At 38.8% G+C, this 18,530-nt stretch overlaps 1 protein-coding gene across 5 annotated transcripts in view; it reads right to left on the bottom strand.

Annotated features, from left to right (window-relative positions):
* Positions 1-18,530, bottom strand: part of PHACTR2 (phosphatase and actin regulator 2) — a 129,017-nt gene that overhangs the window by 22,296 nt on the left and 88,191 nt on the right. For 4 of the 5 annotated variants that reach the window (XM_027904474.1, XM_027904509.1, XM_027904489.1 and 1 more), the window contains exons 3-5: positions 15,175-15,255; positions 12,278-12,436; positions 2,334-2,570 (exon numbers count right to left, since the gene is read on the bottom strand). In XM_027904474.1, coding sequence (XP_027760275.1) covers positions 2,334-2,570; positions 12,278-12,436; positions 15,175-15,255 — 477 coding nt within the window. The remainder of the gene's footprint in view (positions 1-2,333; positions 2,571-12,277; positions 12,437-15,174; positions 15,256-18,530) is intronic. The other variant, XM_027904499.1, reaches the window with a different exon arrangement.

Here is an 18,530-nt window from a genome sequence, read left to right as displayed (position 1 = left end):
ACACTTAGAGAGCCTTAAGGCTTTCAGTACATCTGGAAAAATCCATAGAAACTTTGGGCAAATCACTGTTCTTTTTCCTGCTGCAAGGTTGACTGTAAAGGGCAGCATCCTGAATCTACTGATACTGCACTAATCTTCCACATCGGGAATAAATCACTGATTTAACATACAAGCAAAACAAAATGAAGCAGAGAAATTGTATAGGCAGCAGTTCATAATTGCAGTGGAAAGAGATGTTGGTTCCAACCTGCATATTATTTAGCAGAAACCTTACTGAGAAAGTGGATGGTAGCAAGAAAAGGCTCTGGTTCTGATCCAGCAAAGCACTTCAGTGCAGGCTGGAGGTCAACAGAACCATTTACATGCTTACACTTAAAAACTGCAGCATAATACAAATACACAGCCACACAATTGTTGCTGGGAAAATGTCAAAAGATGTTTCCATTGTAAAAATCCTTACATTATTCTCAGAACCTTTCTGGACCTGCAATTAGAAACAGAAACTTGAAAGATTTCTCCCACAGAAAACCCCCCTACGCTTCCACATGGGTCAAAAGTGCTATTGCTGTTTGTTGCTTTTGACTGGGCTGGCTGACAATTTTCTGTCATGCTTCTTTTTAAGTAGAAGATTTGAATTTTGATTAAATGAAAAATTCATGACTTTTATTTGCCTTTTGGCACACATCCATGCCTACATTTAAGTCTTATTCTCCCAATTCCACTATTTCAGTTTGGAAACCTACTGTGTTGCCCTCAGGAGAGCCATGGCTCAGGTTGTTACTCATACTCCTCCTCTCCTTCACAGGACTGGATCACTGGCTGCATCGTGCGATCACTTCCACAGGGATCTGACAAACCTCTTCTACTAATACTGTTCCAAATCAGGTATACTTATTAAGTATTGCCCCATTTTGAATGAACACAATGTATTTTTAATGTTGGAAGAAATTACCAGTAGAATAAGGGATATGTGGATATATTTTACATCTGTATGGTCTCAAGCACTGCATGACATTTCGGCAGGGCTACTAAAAGACAAATCTGGAATCTGAATGTATTTTAATTTAAAAAGTCAGATACCTGACAGCTTGTTACCACCCAATTGTATAAACACTGCTTTATGTGATGGATTGTTTTATTTCTGAAAGGTCTGCTGTTCATTCACTTAGGAAGAGCTGAGTTTTCCTGCTGCATGTGAAATAAAAGCAGCAAGTTCTGGATTTCCAAAATGTTTATTCTTGTAGTCATCCGATGTAGAAGGGACAGTTAATACCAAGTTAATGGGTATTTTATGGAAAAGTTATTATTGTAACTCTAGAAGTCTTGCAATGTTTTCAAACAGTCCTCTTCTGTATGCTTCAAATACAAAATGTGCCAAAATGCACAAGCTATGAAGCAGCATATTTGTAGAGAAAACTGGAGGGACAGAAGGACTTTCAAAGATAGACAGAGGATTGAAAACACAAGGTTTGTTTAAGTTTTCCAATGCATATATGGACTCCATTCATCACAATACTACTTGTGCTCAAATCATATCTGGATGTTTTAATTTTGGTCACTGTCTAGATTGCAACCATTCAAACTCAAGATCAGTACCTTAAGAACACCTACCTATAATCTTTAATCTAGCATCACTGCCGACTTTTAGTTTATAAGCGTGATGGTAAATACATGTGGGATGTACCTGAGGATTGACATCTTCCATTTCCAGTGCTCAGAATCACAGCAAGCCATCAACCAGCTCAGGGAGACCTGCTCATTTCTAATGGTTGTAATTCTTTACTTCTTTGTGGGTTTTTTTTTGGTTTTTGTTTTTGTGTTTTTGTTTTTTTTTTTGAGCTAAACCAACTGCTACTCAATAGTCTTTTAAGATGTCTTAATGGTTTTGTCCTTTACCTCTTTGTGATCTTGTAATATTGTCAAATTAACTGGAATAGGTGATATGTCCAGCAGAAAGTTATAGCAATAACAAAGTCATTTTACTTTGGAGCAACTCATGTGATAAAGCAGTCACCTTTTTTCCTCTTGCTCTTTAGCAGTTCTCTGGGTCATTTCATTGCCAGCTTTCACACTTGAACTGAAAATTCAATATTGCCTCTGATATGCTTGGTGTTGTGCATACATTCATGAAACAGCACAATTATCTGTCTGGGGTTGTCTGGGGTGTTTGTAGACAGGAGAACCAGAGCTCAGTGGGAAGCCAGCTAAAAACATCCATGGCATGCTCTTTAGTAACACTACTATGTACAAAGGCAGGAGTTATCACAAGACCAAGCCAAGCTCCCTCATGCACATGCACCCCCCATAACTGGCACTGCATGGGCAGTACTCACCAGCTTCTTGATTAGCACTGTGACCTGTCGGCTTGGGCGGTGGGAGAGGAGGCTGCTTAGCAGGACCCTTTCCCTTTTTTTTAGCATGAGGTGCTTCATTACCCTTATGGCTGGTGGTGGTGGAAGCAGCAATGGCATTTTTTGGTGGCAGTGGAGCTTTTTTAGGTTTAGGCTTAGGCTTGGGTAGTGGTGGAGCATGGGATGTCGGTATTTCTGGGCAGTGACCAGTAGTGCTCTCTATGGATAAGAAAGTGAACAGAAGCCAACTGACACAGACATACACCATGGAAATTCAACAGCAAGCCCCACAAGAGTGACTCCTTTTGCTGCTTGAGCTCTCGGGAATCAGGAGAAACCTAATCTTCTGCCTCTTAAAGAAGTCCTTCTCACAGAAGATATTTACCTGGAACTTCTCTCCGACTCATTTATTCTAGATCTCCAAGGATCATCTTTATGTCCATTATCCTAAAGCAGACTGCTGGCTGCAAACTAAACATGGGAAATGCCATTTACTCCTCTAACAAATTTCCTTGGCTTCTTTTCAGCCCTACCCACCCCAAGATCAACATGAACAGGGCCATTCTGTCAGCCACAGGTTCAAATATGGTTACACAGCTGAAATTTTGCCCTGAGTCAACCCATTCTCCTAAGCTGCAGATTGCTTGCTGTTAGCAACTTACTTTGGGTAACTTCCTCAGGGTATTTCTACTCTTCAGAAACAGATGCAGCTAAATCAGACAGGGTATCATTTGGCATGGGAATACTCTCCTCTCCTGCAAGTTCTTTGGGTACTGTTACACGACTGCACTTCCAAGAACCAACAGTTCATTAGTCAACAGGAATTTGGACTTTATCTACGTTGTATTGTGCAATAGGAATGGCTCTGTAGAGTGAAAGAGGTAGCACTGAGGGCCCAATGTCCACAGTGTGCATTCCAGGAGACTTGACTTTGTACTGTCTGTCTTCAGGCCAGATCAGGAAATTGCACGACTGGTGGTGGTGGGAGCAAAAGTTCCTGACTGCACCTTTTGGCTTAGTTTCATCCAAAAGAAACCTGGTTTATGTGCCCTGCAAACCAAAGAAGGGTAACTGGGGATGACCAGGAAATTCACTTCAAAATGCATGCCCAATGCCAGCTGTAATGGTAATGTAGGTGAGCCATTTACAGTCAAACATAATCACTGTGGTTGTAAGATTAGGTGTCCCCACATGGGAATCTTTATCTATTCAATTACACCAATTCTGTGCCCATTCGGTCTCACAATAGCCTTCCCAAACCTTTCTGAAAAAGCATGTTATAAAAGCAAGAGCGTGCCATCAGAATCATATAGGATTTATTTGTATGCTACTAAAACCTAAAATGGTTGGGGAAGAAAGGAGACAAAATAAATGGACACTCCTATCTCTCTTCCTTCACATGTAAAAGATTCCCAAGAGACAAGCAGCACATTTTAATTTTAAGATCAGTAGATGAAAAACAGATAATGTGTTGGACAATAAAGACTTTTCCTCATCTCAGAAGCAAAGCTTTTCCAACCTCTGGCTTAAGGCTTGTTAACACAAACTCAGTGCATCACCCACATTACTAGCAGCAACTTGCACACGTCTCTTCATGAACCGAAGGAGTGAACATTAACTGTCCAGTGTCTTCCTCCTTTATTTCCAGCCTATTACAGACTACTATGTTTTTGCTAAAGTTTGGAAAAAAACATTTCACAGCAACCTTTTACAGCTTTCAAAAAAATTCTTCCAAGCACAGATTCTTACACTGTCTCTTTGTTTTCCAGAGAACGACTCTGGATGGAGAAAGAAATATGCTTATTTGTTACATCTTGGTTTCCTCTTTTATAACAAAAATGTCTCCTTGTGAAATTCTACCTACCTTCATTTGAAGTTGAAAAGCTGATTTAATTCTGAAAAAGCAGGACATTTTAAAATTTGAATTCCATTAATAACAAACATGCCAAGAGAAGATATATTTTTGTATTTTGAAGATCTTGAAGGACATGATGATCCAAAATAATTTTAAGTGTAAACAATTCTTTGATACACCTTTTACTTATGGATCCAGAATGCTGTAATTTTACTTACTAATAAGAAAAAATTTAAAACTTGTGTACTTCTACACCATTACCATTTTTTGTTTCCAGTCATAGTAGTAAATATTAAAAACAGAATTATAACCTATTAAAAAGTAATACACTATGCACCATATTCTAAAGTAATACAGTCAATCTACACTAAACTATGTGATTAAATAATGTATATCTGAATTTATCTTCTGATTCAGCAAAAAAGTATAAAAATATAATGAAATAAAAGGCTAAAGCTTTACTTTTTTGCAAATAAACACATTTTAGTGACAACCATCTGATAATTTTGGATTTTTTCTTTAGAGAAATAACTAAGAACTATAAATGAAAACAAAAATTAGAGCCGTTCATTCCCATCAAAGATCTTGCTTGCAGACATCCGTTGTGATTAGAACTGGCGATTTATATAACATTGATTTTAACAGAAATGCCTTGCCATCACTGAGATACCATCTTTATCTAGAACAGTTCTTTTCATACTGTTATGTACATTGTATCAAAGACTGGCAGACTCTGGCAAAGCAGCATCCCATCTCCTCAGATAGTTACAGCTCTCATGAGTCTTGTCTTCCCCTTGATTAACTAATGCCCTGGTTTTGGCCTTGACCAGGGAATATTCTTTTTGCTCACAGCCAGGATGAAAGCTGTGGTGAAGATGATTGCCTTTGACTGTATTGTTCCTCTTGGCATCTTATTAGCTTTATTATTTTTGTCTTTGTTAGCTTCATCTTTTTTTCTCAGCATCATTCTGATCTTGCCCAAACTAAAGTTTCTCGTTTATTTGAGATACAGATTTCCAGTTCCTACCTGCCAGCTTTTGCCAATGACAAGCCAAGTTTTGAAGCAAAACAGTTTTCACTCTTTTTCTTCTGTTGCCCCTCAGGCTTTTGTGAATATTCACTGACTCTCCTCCCTCAAACTCCCGTCTACAGGGATGCCAAAGCTGACAATGTTTAGGCTGCCAGTATTGTGCTTGTTATCCTGGTCTGGTGTCCTCTGGTTTTTCAGTGTCTAACCATAGTGTCCTTTCTTTTACTGCAAGTCCATTGGAAATTTTTGTGGTTTCCTACGTCTACGTAAGACACTATAATAAATTTCTGGAATATACAGAAACACTGTAGTAATACAAATAACTAAAAACAACAACAGTGGCTTGATCTTGAACAGTGACAGGGATGGTCTGATGTCTGCAAATGACTCCAGATACAATTATGTTGTAATTGTACCTCCCTAACATGATTCTGCTTGAATATGGACCCTTGGTCTTCATGCCTGCTCTTTCTTTTGCCAAAACAAGGAGGCATCTGAATCAGTTCAGACCCCTCTATTTGTTCAATCCAATCCCCCAGGTACCTCAGTACCAGCTGCAACGTGGTTTTATTATTGTTCTGTTTCTCAGTGTAGACATCTGTTCATAAAGAGCTGACCTTTAACAAAAGGTCTCCAAAACACATCAGAGAGGATTTCTCCACTGCTGTCTTGTTCAAGACATCTGCTATAAAAGCAACCCGCCTATAATTTTTACTCTTTTATCAGGAAAGCAAAGCAAATTTCATCTCATTAAACATTTGGATCGATAATGTTTAGAATAAATTTTCCAAAGGCCAGCTTTTCAAGAGACTCACTTTGAGACCAGATTTTCTTGATCCCAGAAATTGTGATTTGGGCCAGACTCTTAAGAAAGCTCTGTTCTCACACGAACACTTAAGTGATGGTCAGAGTTACGAAGTTCTCAGTATATAACAGCTCTTGTGGGGGAGTCACCAAGTCTCAATGACTTTCAGGAAGATGCCATATGCACTGGAAAATCAGATTACTTATTCTGCAAACTAGAAGTAGGACTTTTTGCAAACTCTGGACCAAGTGGACCTATGAAGATCCTGGGCATAGCTGCAGAAGCTAATTGTAAAATACAAGACTTTATTTCTTTACTTTTGTAAAATTCTAAGGAACAGAAGGCCAAAGGTTTTCTACCTGAGGATTTTGTCATACAGTACTGGTATTTTTGTTTCTCCAGCTACAGCAGTGTCATGAAGCTACCTCACAGAAAACCTGTAGTGCTGAAGCACAAGCATCTGATCTACATCAACTGCAAAGCACCCTTCTCCTGGAAGATGAACTCTGTGGAGCAAAGCTATGTAAAATGGAGGTTGGAAAATAATGTATGATTTGTTGTCTTTTGCAGGATGACTCCCTGCACAATGAAACTCAGTAAGAGATTTGCAAATCACGATTTTTCTTTCCAGACTATGCAGAGAGCTGTGTTTCGATTAACCAAAACCCAAGAAGCTGTCATTCAGAAACATGGGACACAGAGCAAGACAAGGTGTCTTTTGTCACTTTTTCGGACTCACTGATTGTGCTGATGCAGGTGATCAACTCAGACAAATCTTTTCATAAACTCAGATTCAACCAGCTCCATTTTTTGTTCCTGTTACTGTTATTAAAGTTCTGTTCAAGAAAAGACCCATTCTAATTGTTAGAAAGCTTCCTTTAATTTCCAGTCTAACTGTATTTCAAGCCACAGTTTATTCCTTTCTACTTGTGCCAGCATTGTCCTTTAGCCATGTTCTCTCCTGGCTATACACCAGCTTGCTACATTCATCAAATGCACTCAGGCTCTCTCAGGCTCCATTTTGCTAGACTGAACAAGAACAGCTGTCTCATAATGCTGTTTGCAGTTCTCTCTGCAGTTTTGAATTCATCTTTCTTGAAGATGGATGAGCAGATCTGCACGTCTACAAACTTCCAGATCTTACTGACTGTTTTCAACAGCACTGTGCACAAGAGGTCTTGTAACAGAGACAGTGTGGAAAACCAGAGAGGGAAGAAAGGGACAGATATAACATCTGACCTAAAGCTACCATGTTCAGGTATTCTGCACTGGTTTCAAAATAAAAAAGGGAAAAAACCCAACTGACTGTCATTTTACATTGTTAACTACCCAACCTATGTGTTAGAAGTAAGCTGTTCAAAAAGGAGAGAACATCTAAAATGTATTCACTGTCAGCTGCATACTTTTACCATTTCTTGATCTATGGGAGACTTGGAAGGTGAGAGGCATGTATATATTCCCTTATACTATATTCCCTTATACTTTCTGTAAAGATATACCCAAATAATTGAATAGTTCATTCATTAAAATAATGTATACAATCTTAATTCTGGAGCCACATAAGGATATCTTATAAAAGGGGAAAAAAAAAAAAAAAAAGCTTCTTTACAAGTCAGGAGCTTCCTCTGGCGCTCAACTTTTGTAGGTGAAAGCCCACGCCTCTCAAGTCAGCCTACTGGCATGAGCCAGCCCAGCTGATATAATAGACAGGCTCTGCCCAAATACAGCTTTATATAGAGTAGCTTTCCTTTCAAGAAGACTTGGATGCAACCTCATTTACATAGTTCAGGTGATGAATCAAAGATATACTATCCTTAGAGAAACTAATTTTAGCCAGCAAATAACTCTGCTGGAGTGAGAGATTCTTAGGGAGTCAGGCAAAAAAACCCAAAACCTTTTATGTACGCTGTTCATATCAATGATCTACAGAGCTCAGGAGTGTAGGAAGCCAGCTAGGCATACAAGAGGGAGAGGAAAGCCTGCCTCATCTCTCACAGTGATTGGTTTGCAGGATTAATCTTCTGAGACAAAGCAGGCTCTTGTCTGAGACCCTAGGAGATAAGGGTTACTATCTTAAATTCAACAAGTTTTGTTCTCCTTTGGGGAAAAAGAATAGACCTCTGAGAAAAGGAATCTAAAAAATTTGACTTTGAAGACCATTCCTTGGTGGACAAACTAAAGTGTTAGTCAGCAATGATGCATGCTCATAAGACCAGAGTTTGTACCTCTAATCTTCTTTTTTGGTCACCCATAAGAAAAAGAAAAGTTTAAGATTTAAGGAGAGGGGACAAAAATATATAGAAAGAAACTTCTGAGCCCAACATACCAAGACCTGGAACCTTTGCCAGCTCTCATATGAGAATTATCCTGTGGGGCAAAAAAATTATGCACAGGCAGCCCATTAATTTATTTGGAAACAGGACTACAAACTGTTTCCTTCACTTAAAGACATGAGGAAACCTGAGAGGATCAATCTGCTATAAGTGGTCCGGAACATTCCAGAAGCTTATGCTGCATGTCACCCACAAGACCTGCAGCACAGCTCTGGCTTCCTGAAATTCAATTATTTAGCAAAGCAGCATCTAATACACCTGACTGATGGTATGCAAAACAAAACTTACTACTTTTTTCCAACCATCTTGCTAATGGTTACCAAACTTCCACTTCTTCAAGCCCAAGCTAACAATGAAATGTGGAAGTATCTACCACAATCGTTAAAAGAGTAAGCTTGCTGTGATAAAATGAGTAAGACTCAAGTTTAAAAACTGAACTCAGATACAAATCCAGGGTTCTCTAATACATCCGTGTTCCAGAGACATCTTGGGAAGGCAGAAAGGAGAAAAGCAGCTCTGACGTAGTAGCAGGAGGCTTTACAATGTGCAGCATGCATGCTGCATCACCATGCCATGCCCCTATACCTAGGGAGGCAAACAGTGAATATTTTGACACCTATTCTACTGGTGGCTTTTGGTCTTCTCCAACACTGCTGTAGGGAGTAGGAGGCAAAGAGACTCCTTGGATTCCCTTTGTGATGCTTATACCACACCTGGAACCTGGAGCTCTGGGGACTTCTGGGCATGTTGCAGACTGGTGCCATGGGTCAGGAGCCTTGCCACAGTGGTACAGTTCAGTCTGCTGCCCAGACAACCAGAATGTTCTTTGATATGCTACCTGTCTACTTGCTGCTCTGTATCCCTTGCAAGACTCACAGAGAATAGCTACAGTTTACCTCTTTATTTTCTGCAAAAGATGCTAGTAATTTTTCTTAGTCAAAACAAAAGAATTCAGAAGTCAGCCTAGTACAAACATAATGTGAATAAATGATCTCAGAAAATAAATTCTCTGGTTTCTCATCAACAAAGCTTTATCCACCAATTACCTGTTTTACGTAAAACTGTCACTAATCTCTTATCATTCTGCCATAAAGGAAAAAATTTCTTTTAAACACTCTGCTTGGATGACTGTCATCATTACTACAAATAGTAACAGTTACACTATTAAATTGGCAAAGGGAACTTTTCACCAAATACAAAAGGCACCTGGGAGCTGACAGGCAGCAGATGGGTACACAGTTTACAATATTCCACATTGTACAGCATGTTGCTGCCAATTCTCACCATATTATCACCGTTTGCCTATATTGCTGGTTCTTTTTAAGATTCTGGCTCCAGCAGTCATCATAGATATGAGAAGGCCATTTTCAAGACCTGCTTGAACAAGAGAGCAAGTAAAGACCACCATCGTTTCACAAGAGCATTATAAAATAACTTCCTAAGTTTCAGGGGCTGAGATGCATTTTTGGAACACTTTCATTCAGTCGGAGTTGCAACTGCAGCACAGTGTGCTACTAAGCAGCAGGAATTAATTCTGTTTTCAGGTCTTACAAACATGGAAATACATCTTGGTATATATCTTCCTTCAAGATTTACACATAAGAGTTGATGACTTTAGGAAGCCTAACATTAGCCTTACTAAAGATGAACTCCTTGCAGCCATTACTCCTGACTGTCAGCTAGTATTCACTCCTATCTCAGTTCTCATGATAGAGGGTTGTGATCTGGAGCACCAGCATGTTTTATGGCCTTAGCAGAAGACACCGAGCTAGGTATGTGTGTGCTTCAGCTCTGATTCTGATGCTCTGTGACCTCTCTTCCTGCCAGTGGGTGTGTGTATAATGCATACCTACTGCATCTGCCATAAAAAAATCACCCAGGACTAATCCGCAGGTGAGACATATCTGTGAGATGGAGTGGGCCTTACTCTTACAACTGAGTTTAACAGGTTTGGCTCACCTTCTTGCTTAATGTGCCATAAAGAATAACTGAAGTATATTCACAATGACCCAGCTGTACTGGGTCTCCACAGTGTAACATGGTGTCTGATGTGTGGAATTGCTCCTTAAACAGAAAAGTACACTTGAAGTGTTTTGCATCTTCTGTATGCTCAGATTGACATTCTGTGAAGCCCAGAATACCAGGTTTGCTCATTTTTTGTTTTCCTTCTCCCTCCTCCATATATTCTTCATTTTCTGAGAGGGACTGGAGCGATTGCTACACATTCTTCTGTACTGAGTCTACTCCTGTAGAGCAATAATTTTTAATTTCTCTCTGTAAGGTCAACACAACGTATAAGGAGTGCAGAGTCTAATTTGAAATAGATATTGAACCTTTCCTGCTTCACTGGAGTTCTACATTCTGCAAAGTCAGCTAGAGGGGATTTCAGCATAGTCAAAAATGTGTATTTCTCAAATAAACTGTACCTTAGAAAAACTTCCAAAACCTAACATTTCCAAAAGGCCGTATTTAATAGTGCATAAAATAAGTGGTCTGATCTAACCTAAAAGTTAAATTGAACCATTTTAAAGGCGTTTTCCATGACTTTTATAACTCTTTTCCCCTGACCCAATACACATCTGGTTCTAGTTGGCACCAAAAGAGATGTATTTAAATGTCATGACAAAAGCTAATCTTGTATTTCTGTCTTTTTGGGAGACAGGAAGTAATAGAAATCTCATAAGAAAGGCTGTTCTCCTTGGACATCTAGTCACTTTTTACAGTCAAGTGATTTACGTAGCTCAGAGAAGAATTCAAATTTTTGTGTTAGCCAAACTGACCCTCTCAACCTCCAGAGGCTCATTCATCACTAGGTAGAGTTTAACAGAAGACATTGAAAAGGCTTATCAGTCTAACAGCCAGCCAAGAAGGTCTTGACCTTTTGCATCCTTGCTCTTTCCTCGAGGAAAATCCAATAAATGGAATAGTATTTAAAAACACTTTTTGACAGGCAAAATAAGTGGTGCATTATTCAAGATTGTAAAGAAAATAAAAGTGGTCCAAATACTGCAGTGAGCTTTTCAAAAGCACAAACACTATCTTGTACCTACTAGCTTTCCGCTGTTCTTTTTCTTGCCAACTTGAATTGTCGCACAACTGATTTAACAGCTGGCTAAAACAGTAGCCAGGTAGTAGCAGTAAGGAAGAGGTATTACATCAGGATATTGCAGTCTTTGCATTTAAATGCAGACCCTACATGTCTTTGAAACTGTATACTTCCACACTTATGTTTACATTTCCTTTATGAGTCAAACTCTTGTTACCAAAGTAGATCTGAGAAAAGGTAACAAAATTAACATGGACCCTGGGACTGCTATATTCATCCATAGAAAACCCTGTAGTTATAAAATACATTTTCCATAAATAGCCTAGGTTCAGTTTGAGGGAGTGATATAGCCCCTTGAATGTTTCTGCTAGACTGCAGGTGTTTAAGATTCAGTGAAAACCAACAGGAATGAGTTGCTGAAGTTACTTGCAAAATTATACATGGTTTTCAAATGGGTTAAACACTTTTGAATGTTCAACCCATGAGCCACTTCTACAATGCTATTGCAAGGTGATGCTTATGCACTTAGTGTGTTCTTTCGTAAGAGGAAAATCTGAAACCAAAGCTTGCCCAAGGCTACAAGGACAGTCTCACACTGAATTTAGAAATCAAACATCCCTGCACGCATTTTCATGCTCAGACCATGCTTCTCTTTATGACCTTACTATAGGCACAGTAAAAGGCATGCCTACCAGAGATGAAATACTGTTGTTTCACAAGTCTTATTCTCTCAGTGGATTCTGTTGGCATCCTTGTGGCAGTACAGAACTCACAGCGTGTATTGGTGCTAATGGAAGAACACGTTAATATTTAAAGTAGTAAAAAAACCTCGATCTGTGAAGAATGCATTAATTTACCTTTTTGATCTTCTTTTTTTCCTTCCGATGCTGATGCTTTCTCTGATAAAGTACCATTATTTCCACTAGCTTTTACCACATTTTCTTCCTGTATGGTTTCTTCACCAATGGCTATGGTGTGTCCATTTGAAGTTTCAAAATTTACTGTTACATCACCATCTGAAATGAAAATTAAAAAGCTATTGCCTAACTGCTTACTTAGAACCCACTGACAATACACGGCATCCCTCTGCTTTCAAGATCCCGTGCAAGCAAAGCAGAAAGACTTACTGAAATGTGAAAGGCTGCAGATCTGCTCTGAAAAGGAACTGTAAAGAAACTCTATAAGCTTCCATATTCTTTGGGTGGACATCTCTGCAGTAATGGTCTTGGAAATCCATATTGGTTTTCAGGTACAGCTTTGTGGCTGTACATATAAGCATCCTGTTCTCTCCCTCCCAGTATGTGCCAAAAATGGACAATTGGGGGCAGATTTGCAGAACTACCATGGTGCATCCCAGTAGGTAAATCAGCCAGGAATTCAGACAGAAGTTCTCAGAACGTATGTGCCCAGTTAATTACCAAAATAGTTCACAAAGACATTATCCAGTCCTAAAAATCAAAGTGAAGTCTTTCTTTATCACTTATCATACCATTATTAAATTCTGAAAATTAAATTCTTTCCCTGATGATACTTTACTCACTTTACCCAGACTACCTCAGCTTGAGGGTTTTTTGTAATCCTGAAAAAAACTTCTTTTTAGTCCCTATTTGTGCTTATATTCCTGAAAAGTGCTACATACATACTCTTGCTCACTTACAGCTTTCTCTGTTCCATGCATTTTAAAGTTGCTGCTGATTTTCTTCTCTGGTAATTTCTTTCTACAGGATTCTCTTGCTGTCAATCCAAAAATTATGCAAATCTACAGGGCATCTCTTCTCCATTGATTCTTCACTAACTGTGGCGATTCCACTGTGGCGATTCCACTCCTCTTCCTTGCTGTGTGTTATCAAACCTGGATGTTTGCACTTCCCTGGTTTCAACAAAATTATGCAGCCTCTTTCCTTCTACCTTGGGCACTCCATGGGTTAAGATAATTGTTTCACTGTAATCCACACACTAACAGCAACCTGATGTGTAAAAAGTAAGTTCTTCCTTCCTAACCTGATCTCTTTCACTATATTTGACAGTTGCACTTACCTTACTGCAACATTCAGTTTCTTCAGCTTCTCTCTTCCAAATATTCTAAAATCCACTCTCTCCTGTCTCCATATGTGACACTGCCACCTCTTATTCATGTTTTGGCTCTGCAAACACCTCCTGCCTCCAAGTGGCACTTGCCACTTTCCACTTCGTTCTTTTTCATCCCACATGAAACACTGTCACTTCTTCACACTTCTTACCTCTCACATTCCAAGACTCCATATAATTTCCTCATTTAGTTTTCACCTCCACAGTCATTACTTCTAACTACCTTCACACTCCTCAACCACCTTCTTTCCTACCCCTCTATTTTCAGCAACTTCAAAACAATCCCATATTCTTTCAAAATGGTCCTTAAAAATTATTATTTTCATCAGATATGAAACACAATGTAAAGAAGGTAACACAGATCAGATTGATACAGGAGGAAGAGGATAAAATTGTTCATCTTTACATCCTTTTCTCACTTTCTCAATCTCTGTAAGAAAATCCAGAGTCCCATCCCCTTTTAAGGATGGAAGAGAGGGCCAAGGACACCTGTGACCAAAGTACTCATACTTTTGGCACAAATGATAGATTTATGTTCAGACTGTAACCAACATGAGAAGTTAACACATTTCACTAAGTGAAATGCAATTTACAACCTTGCAATTTATTGCCAATTAATGCAATTTACAACCTTCAATGGACAAAGTCACGCAGCTCCCCAGTAAAGCATGTGGCAAAAACCACAACAAATTCCCAGACGGACAAATTGAGGTATGGAGAGTTTACATGTCTTGCTTTAAGACAAAGACAGCAGAGACAAGTGCAGAAACCAGCTATGCTGAATGTCATAGCCTGGTAACTAGCCAAACACTGTACAGGCAAGTAATGCCACATGCCAACAAACAAGCCCTTTACTTCTAAATATCTATGTGTACAATACAAAGCATACACATTGATACTTTCCTGATTCTTCAGATCAGAAAGAATAACAGAATTTCTCGGAGAAAAATATTTTGGGAAAATATGGAGTTCTTGGACTGCTTGATAAAATGACAAATGGTTTAAATTTTAAGCTACAGAAGATTATTTTACTCACTTGACTTTTATTTAATCTAGATTTATAGAAGATGAAGAATATTAGAAAGAATAGCACTAGAAACATAATCGGATGTAGCACAGAGGTATTAACCTTGGCTTACTCACGTTTTTCAAAATACAAATTCTGTCTAATACAAGTTACTAAACTTAAAGCATTTTGAAACAAGTGATGTTTTATGCTTGTGCCATTTGTGAATGTGGTCTGTGTGATTGTAGTGGGATCCATACTGGTACTTTTTGATACCTGAAATGGATTAAAATGGATTATATTGATTTGTTTGGGGTTCCAAAACCTCTTAATTTTTCAGCCAAAATTTCTCATTTTATATTTCAGTCACTTTAGATAGCAGACCTTGACTCAAAAAATAGGTTTATTATTACTTAAAAAAAATTCTGGCAAACTAGGAACCACAAAAGTCACATTATTCACAGGGAGCATTAAAATACTTCAGGATATGACAGAAGTCAGCTGGTGTAGCTCTTTGTCAGCTGGCCCAAATTACCTCTCACACTCCTCAGTTTGTCTCCTCATACCTATTTATACTACATGGAAACAAGGCAATAGTGGCTTTATCATATGTGTTTAGTGCTTAGTACCTAAATTCTAGTTAATGTGTTATCATATCACCTTGCTCAGGCATTTCCTTCAGCACTCCCCTTCTTATCAGCTCCTCTCTGCTTTGTCTTGTCGAAATCTTCCTTTCCAACACTAAAGAAAAAGCACAATTAAGAATAGATTTATTCTCATACTGCTGATGCTTGTGAAAAAGAATATTAGAAAAATATTTTTATTTTATGAAAACTGTGAGAAATCTGATTCCTCTGATTCTGCAGGAGAAGTGGTCCAAGTTTTCATGAACAGTCTCTGAAAATATCATCCCACAGTTTCAGGCACAGAAAGTGGGAACTTGTATGATCGGATATCTTCAACTGAGCAAGGCTCCTTGAAGATCCTTTTACAGTCAGTGGAAAAAGGTACTTCCAGAGTGAAATTGAACTCATCCTAGAATAGGTATTTAGCATGTAAATGCACCTCTTTCCTACTGACTGGGCAGACTAGCTCAGCTAGAGATACCTCCATCTGCTTTGTAGAAGTGTTGAATTGGGAGAGAAAAATCCTGCTCAGAGCAAGCAGCTCACAGAGAAGCCTTTGTGACATGCAAACTGTTTTAAAGGGGAAAAAAAAACCAACAAAAACAATCTTCAACAGAAGCCAGAAAGTTGTGTTCTAAAAGGAAATAACATACTCATCAATGCTGGTTGGCTTTCATGGAAATAAATGCAGCATCCTGTTTTTAGGTTAAAAAAAAAAAAAAGCAGCATACAACACATACACACACACACACAAAAGACTGTGACATGAAGCATTTTAATTATTATGTTTATTTCCCATGGGAAAAATGCTAAATAGTTTTACAGGAAAAAGAATTTACAGATGTCAAAATAGAATAGCTCCACACTGCAGCCCAGCCCCAAACCAATACAGTGATCTGGGAGATCATTGTAATGATCCATGGGACCATGGTGCCTGGCCCACAAAATGTGAGTATCACTTGTAAAATCTCATCTTCAATGTTAGGAAAAGCTAGTCTCCCATCCTGATTCTGTGTACATTTGGACATCAAAATCCAAGCGATGTTTGCAGCTCAAGCTGAGGGCATGTGGTGAAGCTTCAGCCGTGCTGGACTTCATCCTATTAATGCTATGGGATAGGGTTATTTATCTCATCAACTAATTCAAACACTCTCTAGGGTCAGTCAAATTGCTTTTATGCAGATTAAATACTGCAAGAAGTATTATCAATCTAATTTTTGCCAGCCCAGTTGGAGTGAATACAGTGAAGTGACAGCTCCCAAGAAAGCAAGGAGAGAGGCAGTTCAGTTCTTCTGAGAAAGCTACCCTCCATGCATGGCAAAACATCTCTCCCAGCAGCAGGGAACTCCAGCTGCTGACACAACCAGGCTGGCTGACCTCAGATAACAGAAGGCATCACTGCTTGCAGCTTCCCACTCCCCTTCTCTGCCAGGGAAGGGGATGGTTAAACAATGGTTTGGGTGGAAAGAACCTAGTTCCAATCTTCCTGCCATAGGCAAGGCCACCTTCCACTAGACCAGACTGTTCAAAGCCCCATCCAACCTGGCCTTGAACAGCTACAGGGATGGGGCATCCACAACTTCTCTGGGCAACCTGTTTCAGCACCTCAGCACCCTCACAGTAAAGATTTTCTTCCTTATATCTAATCTAAACCTGCCCTCTTTCATTTTAAAGACATTACCCCTTGTCCTACCATTACGTGCACTTGTAAAAAGCTACTCAGATTCTGCACTTCCCAAATTTATAGCACCAGGTTTCTTTCTCACACTACAAAGTTCAGGGATACAGCAACTGCTCAACACAGGATGCATTTCCATGTCAAAATAGCACCACCATGTCAAAATAGCACCAATTCCTGGCAGAAGAGCTGGAGGCAGTAAACGTTTTGACCAGCCCAGTTCTAGCTACTCATGCCTGTGAGATCAAGAGCTCACAAATGCAAACAGTACTGGCTCAAGAACATGTAAGTTGGCATTAAGTCTGTGTCTATATGCTCAAGTGATTTGTGGGGTCTGTCCATGAAAGGTCAAACCTCTGTGGCATTCAAACCGCATTTGACAATATAAAGGAGCCCTTGAGTGTGGCTACAGACTCTCAGTATAAGCCAGCCTACTTGGGGACAGTGTGGTAGCAGGAATTCTGATCAGGTTAGACTGCCTTGGATCCCAAACCTAAATTATTCACAAGCTCTTCCAGTTTTTCCCCACTAATTTTTAAGGTATATGCTTTGCAACTGTGTGTCACACACTGGCACAGGAGCATGCCCTAGTCCTGCAAAGAGTTTTTTTCATGTAGGGGAACACTCAGTCCCACAAAGACTCTTTTAAAAGAGACTGGGAGTCATGAAGACAGACAACTACATGGGCAGGCATGGATGGAGTGTCTTAGTCTTTCTAGAAGGCAGATGTATTCACAAGCAGAGTGAAATCTCCCTTGACAGAGTCCCCAATGATGAATATTTAATGCAAATATTTTATACTTATTTTCTTGCTGGCAATATAAAAATTCTTTTATTATTATTATTTCAGCATTACAAGTATAATTTAATTACTACTATTTTTTCTCTCTGCTTCTTTTTTAGAACTGTTTTCTTGGGGACAATGAAATGAAATGATCTCTCATATATCTGTGAGACAGTCCAAAGACTCTTGAAAACAATAATTTTTCTTCCATGAAGCTTAAGAATATTGAATCAGACACCCCCCACCATCAATGTGTCTCTCTAGTTTTCAGGATTTTTTTTTTGGTTCTATAAAACTCAATTAACAACTGTATTGAATTAATTATCAAGGAAAATGTCAATCGGCATTAAAAGACATGAACTCCTTATACTTTTACTGAAAGACCTCAAAGCACTTTATAAATTGCATAGGTTTCATAACATCCCTGAAACATAACTATCTCCATTTCACAGATTAGAAAATTTGTGAACAGATAAGAAGCTTAAGCCCCAGTCCTCCATCATCTAAAATGCTAGCCATGAGTGGTATTTTTATTAAAACTGATTAAGCTCAATTAATTCAGCTTGAAAAGATAATTTATTTTAAATACTATTTGGCCCATGGAAAAAAAAAAAAAAACAACAAACCACTAGAAATTATGCTAGTATTCACTATGAGTATCATAATTTTAATTCCTATGAAGAAAAAGGCAGAATTTTTATTTAAATCAAAGTGGCCAAAAGTATGTCCCACGGTATAAGAGGAATGAGTAGCCTGTCAACTTCAGAACTCATACTGGGTGCTATTTAGGCAGCATGGACTCATCATTATAATTTACTGATAATTACAGACTTTAGACTAGGCAATATATTTCACATTTACACAGTCAAGTGTATTGTACCAACTGCACACCCAGCAACCATCATTCAAACATTTCCTTCCCTCCCTT

The sequence above is a fragment of the Empidonax traillii genome, unplaced genomic scaffold (genome assembly GCF_003031625.1).
Source record: "Empidonax traillii isolate 1590-97213 ecotype Southwest subspecies unplaced genomic scaffold, ASM303162v1 scaffold24:size2376012, whole genome shotgun sequence".
NCBI classification, from domain to species: Eukaryota; Metazoa; Chordata; class Aves; order Passeriformes; family Tyrannidae; genus Empidonax; species Empidonax traillii.
Note: the sequence above shows the minus strand (reverse complement) of the source record. Positions and strands in the feature narration are given on the sequence as shown.